Below are 11,420 nucleotides of genomic sequence, written 5' to 3'. Positions count from 1 at the left end.
ACGAGATAGTTGACATTATTATTTCCCATGTAATGGAGTGATTTCTATGTTATCCGCTAGGTGTCAGACTGATGACTTTTTGCTCTTTCTGTCACTCTATATACAGTAATATCACCAGCTTTGCCCCAAAAAAGTTTCTCCGTCTCCTCCATTCAGTCAGTTAATGGAAATCGAGTTGCACTCGTATGTCATCTGATTTTTTTCGTAGACCACTAGACTTGAAAAGGCGAGTATCAGAGGCAAATCGGTCATGCTGCAAATTTTTTCTCTGACCACTCGGCCAGAGGAAAAAATCGGACATGTGCACAGCCCCATAGAATAACATGGGTATGGGTGCTATCCATCAAAACCACGGATAGCCGATGTCCGATATAAACAGGCAATGCGCACTTGTCTTTGCCTGCCCGAAAAAGCACCGCAAAAACGTGAAAAATCTAAAAACGTCTTCTGAATTTCAGAGGTCGGAAATGGTGAAAAGAAGTGACTTAGTCAATCTTCAGGGGTCTCGAAAGCTGTCCTGTCTCTATACTCCACATCACGGAGAGAAGGATGCCGGCGGCGGAACAAGAACGACAGCAAAACCGCCGGCAAAGTCTGAGAAAACTTGGTGTCTGATGGACGCCATGTGCACTTAGCTTTAGAGCAAAAATTTCATCAAAATCGACGTGTGGTTTTTACAATTGGATTTGGTATGTACAGATGAAGTCCACAGTAAAAAATCTCGGCATGCGCTAGTTTTGGCCGAATTGACCCATTTAAGTCCATTGGTGCACAAAGAAAAATTGGATCAATCGTATAGCGCAAATATTCTCAGGGGGAAATTGTGTTTGGTCTTGTAAATTTTATTCACTGCCAGTGTCTAAAAATTGATGACAGTAAAAATTTTGGCACCTTAACCTTTTATAAATAAAAATTACTTTCGGTTCTAGAAATTTTTGCAGCTTAACCAAACCTGTCGTGTGTGAATCCACCCTTACGAATGTGGGTGTGTAGACCATGTCAGCGAGTCATCATCTTGACCAAGGGTATTAATTAGCAATCTAAGGACTTGAGAACAACCCCAGATAGTTGGCTCCTGGTAACACAACAGACCTGGGCTGTTCTTCTGGAGAAATGAGACCCATATCGTGGAGGAGTTTACTCAACGTCTTATTTCTTATGAGATGCGTCGTCAGTCAGCAGACGGCTTTACTTCTGGACGGTAAGATTCTTCTCTGCTTTGTAGAGTGATAAGTGAATGTCTTCAGAAAAGGTGTTATCCGAGCACCTGTCATACAGCCTTGAGACATCCAACCACGGGGACTAGAACATATTGTTTGAGCATGCCGTAGACCCTCGGCTAGCACCTGAGCATCCTCTGATAACCCCTTATCCCAGCACGTTCATTCATCACTAATCTGGAGTTAACTTTTTAATTTTTCATTTAATGCTTGGAAGTAGAAGCCCAGCAAGGGTGTACTCATTTACTGCACATATACCAGCAGGAGCCATTTCAAGCTTGTCCACTTATGTCTGTATCTGTGATCCAAAGTCGAGATCACCTGATGGGAAGATTTGATTTGTTTTCCATATTTTTTTTTTCAAATTTTGATTAACGAAAGAGCTGCAAGTGTGAATGAGCCCTTTGGGTATGCTTTCATGGTGGGAATACATACAGTAGCATTTTGTTTTTCCTATATTTGCTGGTGATTTCACTGCTTAAAAATTAGCATGTGAAACATGCAAATTTTCATGTGAATCTACAGCAAAATCCCCACTGGAAAGTCTGTTCATGTGACCCTTCTCGATCTTGAATGCACTCCAACATTGGAGAAATTTAACTTGAACATCAGGTGCTCAACCGTCCGCCCATGAGGCTTCGCTACAGAACGGATGTTGCGTGCTGCTGCATGGCTCTCAAATGGCATCTTTTGTGTGTATATGTATATGTATATATATATATATATATATATATATATATATATATATATATATATATATATATATATATATATATATATATATATATATTTTGTCCAAGTTTTTTTGAGGCCCTCAGTATTATACATGTACCTGTCCTGACTGTATAGATTGCTAGCAAATCTAATCCGCAGGAGCAAATCTTTGAGCTACAATCTGGGGGTAGATGCAAGATTTTGAACGTCCATTGTCGTGTTTTGTTTTTTTTTATGCCATTTACCAATTGTATTAATTTTTAGATTTTGATCGGATGTTTACAAATGCAGTGATACCAGAAAGCCAGAATTACTTTATTTTTTTAAATTTTTTTTTGGCCACTGTAACAATAGGCGATCCAAACCTTGCATCTACCGCCAGATTGTAGTTCTAGGATTTGTATGTATGTATGTATGTATGTATGTATGTATCCATCAGCATTATGTATAGAGAAAATCATGGTTTCCTATGAAAACTAGACTCTTGCAGGTGAATCATCATGATAAGCACAAAGGTCTTCTGCAAGGCTGTCATGAAAACCCATCGGCGCCCTTGATCACTTCACGGGCATGCCTATTGGAGCATGGAATGATGCGTCCCCCTTGTTGGAGATTGACAGCAGGATGTAACAGGTTAACAGCTACTGGTGGAGCTCCACTCCATTCGCGGCTGTTGGAGGCACATGATGGCTGATTAAATCGGCCATCATGTTCCAGGAAAGATGCATCAAAGGCAGGGACACGACATATGATGTAAGATTACATCATGAGGAGATTAATGAGTAACTGTTGCTTGCATGTTTTTCATAAATCAATAAGATATCCGTTTATTGTCAATTTTACTATCAGATAAGTCAGATTTCCCCCCCCCCCACACTAAAATATTCTTAAATTAGAGGCAAAATCTCTTTAATGAATAGTCTCTCCCACTAGGCCACATTCACACATCACTATTTAGTCAGTATTTTTACATCTGTATTTGTAAACCAAAATCCTAGTGGAACAATAGGACAAAAAGTATAATGAAAACATTTCCATCACTTCTGGTGTGGGATTACAGAGCTAATGTGAACCACCTGAAAAAATATACTGCTGTGTGATAAGAGCTGACAGTTGGTGCTCATAAAGTTCTATGTGGAATGGAGGGGGAGGAGCTATAATCAGACTGACATTGTGCTGCTGAAATGACAGTTGGCTTAAAACATCTACTGTATAGTTGCCTAAGGGTCACTTCCGTCTTTCTGTCCTTCTGTCTGTCACGGATATTCATTGGTCGCGGCCTCTGTCTGTCAAAGAAATCCAAGTCGCTGATTGGTTGTGGCTTTTTTTTCCATGACCAATCAGCGACTGGCACAGTCTGGAAGAAAATGGCCGCTCCTAACTCCCCGCAGTCACTGCCCGGCGCCCGCATACTCCCCTCCACTCACTGCTAACACAGGGTTAATGCCGGCGGTAACGGACCACGTTATGCAGCGGGTAACACACTCTGTAACCGCTGCTATTAACCCTGTGTGACCCCAATGTGTGCCTATGCGGCATCAATAGTAAAAAAAAATCTAATGTTAAAAATAATAAATAAAAAAAAAAAAACCTGCTAAACTCACCCTCCGTTGTCCGCCGAGCCGCTCGCGACGGCTGCCATCTTCCGTTCACGGCGATGCATTGTGAAATTCCCGAGAAGACTTAGCGGCCTCACGAGACAGCTAAGTCATCTGGGTAATTTCGCAATGCATCCTGGGAACGGAAGATGGTGGCAGCCGCGCGTGCATCGCCTGCGCCAGATCCGAAGGTGAGAATGTTACAACTACAATGGGCCCTCGGATCCAAAGGTGAGCGTTTTATTTTTTAACCTGTGACATACGTGACTGGGCAATATACTACGTGGACATGCATATTCTAGAACACCCGATGCGTTAGAATCGGGCCACCATCTAGTCTGTTCTATAAGGATATTGGCTCCATCTCTAATTCTTCTTGCAAATCTCTAGAGTATTTTTTGTTCCCACTTCTATCTTTTCAGAATTTGAAATTTCACTCTTTTCTGAAGATCTAATTCTATCATCTGTCATCTGGTTGATGCCACCTTACTGCTTGTATGAAGCATGGATTCACCAGGCAGTTGATGTATCGGTGGCTCCAAGAAGTACTTCCATGATAGAGGTGGAGGTCCAGATCCTTGGTAAGTTGAGCATTATTTTAGCTGTAGGTCTGTGGAGCCCAATGTGTGATTCCAAATGTCCAGCCTCGTACAGAGGTATGTCGGTCGTACCCTAAAGCTATGTTCGCACGTCGTTGTCCTGCTGCAAATTTTAGATGCAGCATGACTGATCTATTTGTACGTGGTCTAAATAAGTGTTTTTTTTGTTTTGTTTTTTTTTACCTAGGACACAATGAAACATATGTTGTCCCGGACAGATTTGCTTTACCGCAGTGCGTGTCCATGTTTGGAGAACCTTCGCCATTGGATCTTTACGTGTTTCAAGTTGGACCGGACATTAGTAGTCAGAATGCCGACCAAGTGATTCGAATTCTTCCAGGGACGACGTATTTGTAAGTGAGACCTATTACCTTTCATTGGGTTTCAAGAACAAAAAAAAAAAATATATATATACATACATACATACATACATACATACATACATACATACATACATACATACATACACCTACCTTGTCAATCTTCCAAACCAAGAAGCGCAAATTGTGTGGCACTTCAGCCTTAGTCCAGTGATTTTTACTCAAAACCAAAATTGGGATAATAAGGTGAAGGTGGGCAAACTCGCCCACCGACTGCTCAAGGATGTCAGTGTTAGGCCGGGATCACACATGGTGAGATACGGCCGAGTCTTGCTGGTTAAATCCAAGCACTGGCACTCCAGAGCGGAGCGTGCGGCCGCACAGCAATACATGGAGCTGCACGCTCCGCTCTGGAGTGCCGATGCCAGAGCTTGTTTTTAACCAGCGAGACTCGGCCGTATCTCGCTGTAGTGTGATCCGGCTTTAATGTTTGAGTTCAGCACCCCCCAAATGTCGTGTTTCCCATGCTGTCATGTGCATGACAATGTAAGAAACATCGGTGGTTCTGATCGGTGGGAAGAGCATTACCGCCAGTCAGAGCTGTGGTGCTTATGCGATCAGATGCCAGCTAGTGACCCAGTAGCTGTGACTGGTGGTAAAAAATTACCTCCGATCATGGGGATCAGCAGAGACTGATCAGAGTATTCATCAGTCGGTACCTGTGCTATAAATAATGATGTGGGGTCTCTTCTAGTTCAATAACGAGCAAATGCAAAACTGACAGTTTCGGGCTGCAACTCTCAGCTGTCAGCTTTATCATGGCTGGTTATCAAGACACGTAGGGGTCCTACGCCATTTTTTTAAAAAACTTTCAATTTAAGAAAAAAGCAAAACATGGGGTCCCCCTCTTCTTTTTTTTTTTTTTTTTTTTTTACATTCTAGGTCGTTGAGGGGAGAAATCTATGGCTCCCTTATCAGTCTGAGAATACCGGCTGTTTGCTTTAGCTTGGCTGGTTGTCAAAAATAGGGGTGGGAGAACACCATGCCATTTGTTTCAATTTTTTTTTTCTAGCACAAGTGCTGGCTGATGAATACTCCCATCAGTGGCGCCTGTAGCTGTAGGCTGATGAGTAGTACTCTCTAATCAGCCAACACCTCTGACTAGAGGCAGCATTTTTACTGCTGGTAATTCATGCTGTCATCTGACTGCATGGGAACCGCAGCACTCTGGCAGTAAGCTTATTAGACCCTGGTCAGAGCCTGTGTTTTCCAGGCTGTCATGCAGATTACAACGTGACAAACAACGGATGTTGGGGTCACCTCTTCATGAATGGGATTACAGTACTATTCTGGTACCTGACCTGAGCGTGCATGGGTTCGCCCATCACTACAAAACAGTTTTAAACTGCCCTCCTTGTTTGCAGTGTGTGAAGAATGGGGGGAAAATGTGTTCATTAAGGTGCTGTTACTGCAGTATATAACAGATCAATTTACAGTGACTATAAAGCTACAGCACTTCCTGATCTCACTTGAATCTTTTGGATTATTATTCAGAGGCTGAAAGGAACACTTTAATTTGTGCTTCAGCCCTGTAGTACACCAGTTGGTATATTCCTTTTTCTATCCCTTTTGTGTAATCGGCTAGGGTCTCTGACCACCTACCTCTACACTGTAAAACCCTAAAATGCTGCTGTTTGTCTGGCCCTCTTCTTTTTATACTGTCAGTCTTCTCTGATTGGCTGTGTTAAGGATATGTGCACATGATATCTTTTTAAAGTTTGGCGAACGCACTGAGTTTTCCAAGAGGAAGAATCGTGAGGGATACACTGTTCTTTTATTTGTTCTGGTCATCAGATTCTCTGAAGTCTTTGGAGCTTTCCCATTCTCTTGTCTTGTCAAATATCAAGCATCTTCTGAGCAGAAAACATACGCAAAAAAAAATCACTTTAAGTATTTGAAGTCTTGGGAAACCTGAAGTGGTTAACAAGACACTCGAAATGCTCATGAACAGCCGAAGTCAGTGTTCCCCAAGTCTGGTCCTCAAGAGCCACCAACAGGTCATGTTTTCAGGATTTCCTTAGTATTGCTCAGGGGATGGAATTATTGCCTGTGCAGGTGATGCCATTATCACCTGTGCAATACTAAAGAAATCCTGAAAACATGACCTGTTGGTGGCTCTTGAGGACTGGACTTGGGGAACACTGGCCTAAGTAGTTATTGCATATGTTCTTCTCTTTGAGTGCTTTTTCAGGAGAAATTCGCCTGAAAAAGCAGTCACGGGTGCAAACTGAACAGTTGGACAGTCAGACCATCTAAGAGGTTAACAGACTGGTGGACTCCTATGTTGTTAGCGGAGCTAAAAACTTTCTACGCCGGTGAACGTCACTTTATGATCTTCCCACGTGTCTGCATTGAGGTCAGCAGACTCGGCAGGGCAATCCCACTCCTACCCTGCAGACAAATGCCTTCCTGTAACATTACAACACCATTAAAAGTTTGAGACCAATTTGTGGCATCTGTTTGTGCCTTCGCGCCTGATGACCGGACTTGGTTTCTTCACATTTTTGATCAGTTTCTTAACTAAAACATCTAAAATGAAATCTACGGTATTGATTTTCCTAGTTCTAATTTGGAGTTTGATGTGCGCACATTGATTTTATTTATTTTTCATCCTGATACTTTAAACCCTACTCCCCGCATATTATAGATCCCCCTTCTAATTATCATGCGTCGTGCTTGTGATGGATAAAACGTCTCTTCCGCAGCCATCTTCTGTTCTGCTCTCTCTGGCTTTAAAGCCACTGACGCTGTTTTTGTTGCAGGATCCGTTTTATGTTGTATAACACTGATAAGCAGATCGCTTACACAAATTGGTCCCAGCCCTTCATGACACGAGGTGAGTCTTCAACTACTGCCCTCTAATCCTCCCAGGTAGATCCAGAAATGGATCGAAGACCTCATTCAGACATCCGTCTGCAGGGGGTGTTTTTTTTTAAATTATTTTTATTGTGCTTAGGAGTGAAAAGAGTTGGATCCAGCACATTGATAAAAAAAATTAACATTTTTCTAGTGTCCAAAATTTTTTTTTTTTTTTTTTTAGTATTTTGGACGTGTAATTAGTTGCACTAGACTAAAACTTTATTACTAAGGATTATTTTTTGTTTCTGGTTGGACTACAGATCTGCCTCCGAACCCAAGAGAGATGCGCTTTGTATTTGAGGGACGCTCTGGAGGAATGGTGGTCATCACAGTGCTGCTCAGCATCTCCATGTTCATGCTGTTGGTTGGCCTTGCGGTGACTTTCGCAACACATAAATAGTTAATTTCCCAGTATTTAATGCGTCAATTGTCAATGAAGAAAAATTTGTTTTACTGATGAATAAAAGTTTTTCAAAGTCTTGTAATCTTGTTTGTTTTTTGTCTTTGTCACGTTTTAATTTTCATAATACATAAGTGTTGCTCTTTTAAGGAAGACCTAACCATTGACCCTCCAATTATTTCATTGGACACGGAATTTCCCTAAAAATTGTGTAAACCCAGCGCTATATATCTTAAACTCAAAGTTAAGAGTTGTCAAGTAAACTATATATATATATATATATATATATAGTGGGGCAAAAAAGTATTTAGTCAGTCAGCAATAGTGCAAGTTCCACCACTTAAAAAGATGAGAGGCGTCTGTAATTTACATCATAGGTAGACCTCAACTATGGGAGACAAACTGAGAAAAAAAAATCCAGAAAATCACATTGTCTGTTTTTTTTATCATTTTATTTGCATATTATGGTGGAAAATAAGTGTTTGGTCAGAAACAAACAATCAAGATTTCTGGCTCTCACAGACCTGTAACTTCTTCTTTAAGAGTCTCCTCTTTCCTCCACTCATTACCTGTAGTAATGGCACCTGTTTAAACTTGTTATCAGTAAAAAGACACCTGTGCACACCCTCAAACAGTCTGACTCCAAACTCCACTATGGTGAAGACCAAAGAGCTGTCAAAGGACACCAGAAACAAAATTGTAGCCCTGCACCAGGCTGGGAAGACTGAATCTGCAATAGCCAACCAGCTTGGAGTGAAGAAATCAACAGTGGGAGCAATAATTAGAAAATGGAAGACATACAAGACCACTGATAATCTCCCTCGATCTGGGGCTCCACGCAAAATCCCACCCCGTGGGGTCAGAATGATCACAAGAACGGTGAGCAAAAATCCCAGAACCACGCGGGGGGACCTAGTGAATGAACTGCAGAGAGCTGGGACCAATGTAACAAGGCCTACCATAAGTAACACACTACGCCACCATGGACTCAGATCCTGCAGTGCCAGACGTGTCCCACTGCTTAAGCCAGTACATGTCCGGGCCCGTCTGAAGTTTGCTAGAGGGCATTTGGATGATCCAGAGGAGTTTTGGGAGAATGTCCTATGGTCTGATGAAACCAAACTGGAACTGTTTGGTAGAAACACAACTTGTCGTGTTTGGAGGAAAAAGAATACTGAGTTGCATCCATCAAACACCATACCTACTGTAAAGCATGGTGGTGGAAACATCATGCTTTGGGGCTATTTCTCTGCAAAGGGGCCAGGACGACTGATCCGGGTACATGAAAGAATGACTGGGGCCATGTATCGTGAGATTTTGAGTGCAAACCTCCTTCCATCAGCAAGGGCATTGAAGATGAAACGTGGCTGGGTCTTTCAACATGACAATGATCCAAAGCACACCGCCAGGGCAACGAAGGAGTGGCTTCGTAAGAATCCTTTCAAGGTCCTGGAGTGGCCTAGCCAGTCTCCAGATCTCAACCCAATAGAAAACCTTTGGAGGGAGTTGAAAGTCCGTGTTGCAAAGCGAAAAGCCAAAAACATCACTGCTCTAGAGGAGATCTGCATGGAGGAATGGGCCAACATACCAACAACAGTGTGTGGCAACCTTGTGAAGACTTACAGAAAACGTTTGACCTCTGTCATTGCCAACAAAGGATATATTACAAAGTATTGAGATGAAATTTTGTTTCTGACCAAATACTTATTTTCCACCATAATATGCAAATAAAATGTTAAAAAAACAATGTGATTTTCTGTATTTTTTTTTTTTCTCAGTTTGTCTCCCATAGTTGAGGTCTACCTATGATGTAAATTACAGACGCCTCTCGTGTTTTTTTAAGTGGTGGAACTTGCACTATTGCTGACTGACTAAAAACTTTTTTGCCCCACTGTATATGTATGTGTGTGTGTGTGTGTGTGTGTGTGTGTATATGTATGTATGTATATATATGTATATATATATATATTTCCCTAATCACAAGATGTATGATTGAAGTGTGATCACTGGGGATGAGGCTGTGACATTCGGGTTGGGAGAGATGAGGCCAGTCCGTGCTCAGATGTCTGCATTGTAACACCACATCAATACAGTAGGTAGGTGCAGAGGCGTAGCTAAGGTTTTGGTTCAGTGGGGGCAAAACTTCTGAGTGGGCCCCTAACCAGGTAACCTTGATTACAACTGGGTGACGTGCCCTAATAGTGTAGGACAGGCGTCCCCAACTCCAGGCCTCGAGGGCCGCCAACAGTGCAGGTTTTCAGGATTTCTTTAGTATTGCATCGGTGGTAATGTGATCATCTGCACAGGTGATGATTCCAACTCCTCTGCAATACTAAGGAAATCCTGAAAACCTGCACTGTTGGCGGCCCTCGAGGCCTGGAGTTGGGGACCACTGGTGTAGGAGAACCCCAGCAGATGACCACGCTGTTACTCAAAATAATCTGTATACAAAAACCAACATGGATATTGCCGCCATATGGTCAGTGGTAGATACCAGTCCTACAGAACCTATAAGTGATTACAGCACAGTTATAGATGGTGACTTACCACTGACGTTGATTCTGATGGAATTGTTCACTTTTCCGGTCTTTTCCATCTGACCCAGACCGACATGACAACTTCTCCAGCCAGGACTCATCTGCAGAGATTACTACAAGGACACATTTCACATCTCGTATCTTCAGCATCGTCCCCATCTATCCCCCACCTGCACAAACTCCTCATCCTTCTGATACGGCAGCAGCGGCTCAGTATTGGAATATGTGTGCCTATTACTGCACTTACTGTGTGCCCTCTAGATGCTAAAATAACCCCCTAGGATATAGTAATGCCTTGTGCATGTGTGTCTCAGGTCAGCGGGCGCCAAGTAATGACGTAATTGTGCTTGCATCAGAGACAGAGGGGGAGCGTGACGTTCCCTGTCTCATCAATGCGTTCAACTGTATCGGCGTCCAACCTATACAGTTGAACTTGTGATGATGGGTGGGAGGTCTGATGCTGGCACCGCCCCCTCCAGGTCATGGTTCCATAGCGGAAAGGTGGCAGACAGGAATATCAAGTCTCCCTGCTCTGCCGCAGAGTAACTGTAATGAGTGCGCTGTGCACGCCAATACAGTTACAGTACCTTGACTCCAGTTGGGCCCCTCCAGGGTTACCGCCCCATCTGTTCCCCCACTGGATAGGTGGTGAATGTTTATGTAGTAACCAAGGGACAAGGTAGCGCCATCCTGTGGGTACTGAAACAGAGAAAATTTGTATCTACGAGTGGCTCATAAAGGGAGAGATCAAACGCTTCCAGGTCAGGGCCCTTCTGTTCGGACTGTCAGCAGCCCCCTAGTATCTTTACAAAAATAGCAGAAGTGACAGCTCACCTTTGAGAAAACAATCTGTTGGTAGTCCTATATCTGAACTATTTTCTAATTGTAGGCAGGTCAGTTTGTAGGGGATATGATAAACTGTGTTGTTTTTTTTTTGTTTTTTTTTGCCAAATATTCTTTGTTTACATATAATTGACACCATACATACACTATGGTACTGCTACACCACTAAGGTGTATTACCATTGTTTGTAATATTGGCATTGCTACATTTCATATGTATTACCATCTACTGTGTTTCAATGTATTAAATAGGGACAGTTTACTACCCTGG

The 11,420-nt window shown here is 42.5% G+C and overlaps 1 protein-coding gene across 1 annotated transcript; it reads left to right on the top strand.

Moving 5' to 3' along the window:
- The first annotated feature begins 3,729 nt into the window (after positions 1-3,729).
- On the top strand, positions 3,730-7,974 carry LOC138652193 (uroplakin-2-like). The gene is made up of 6 exons (XM_069742961.1): positions 3,730-3,763; positions 3,955-4,113; positions 4,319-4,484; positions 7,274-7,347; positions 7,631-7,746; positions 7,921-7,974. The coding sequence occupies exons 1-6, from the start codon at positions 3,730-3,732 to the stop codon at positions 7,972-7,974; spliced, it is 603 nt and encodes a 200-aa protein (XP_069599062.1).
- Positions 7,975-11,420: the final 3,446 nt, after the last annotated feature.

Source organism: Ranitomeya imitator, chromosome 10 (genome assembly GCF_032444005.1).
Source record: "Ranitomeya imitator isolate aRanImi1 chromosome 10, aRanImi1.pri, whole genome shotgun sequence".
Lineage (NCBI taxonomy): Eukaryota > Metazoa > Chordata > Amphibia > Anura > Dendrobatidae > Ranitomeya > Ranitomeya imitator.
Note: the sequence above shows the minus strand (reverse complement) of the source record. Positions and strands in the feature narration are given on the sequence as shown.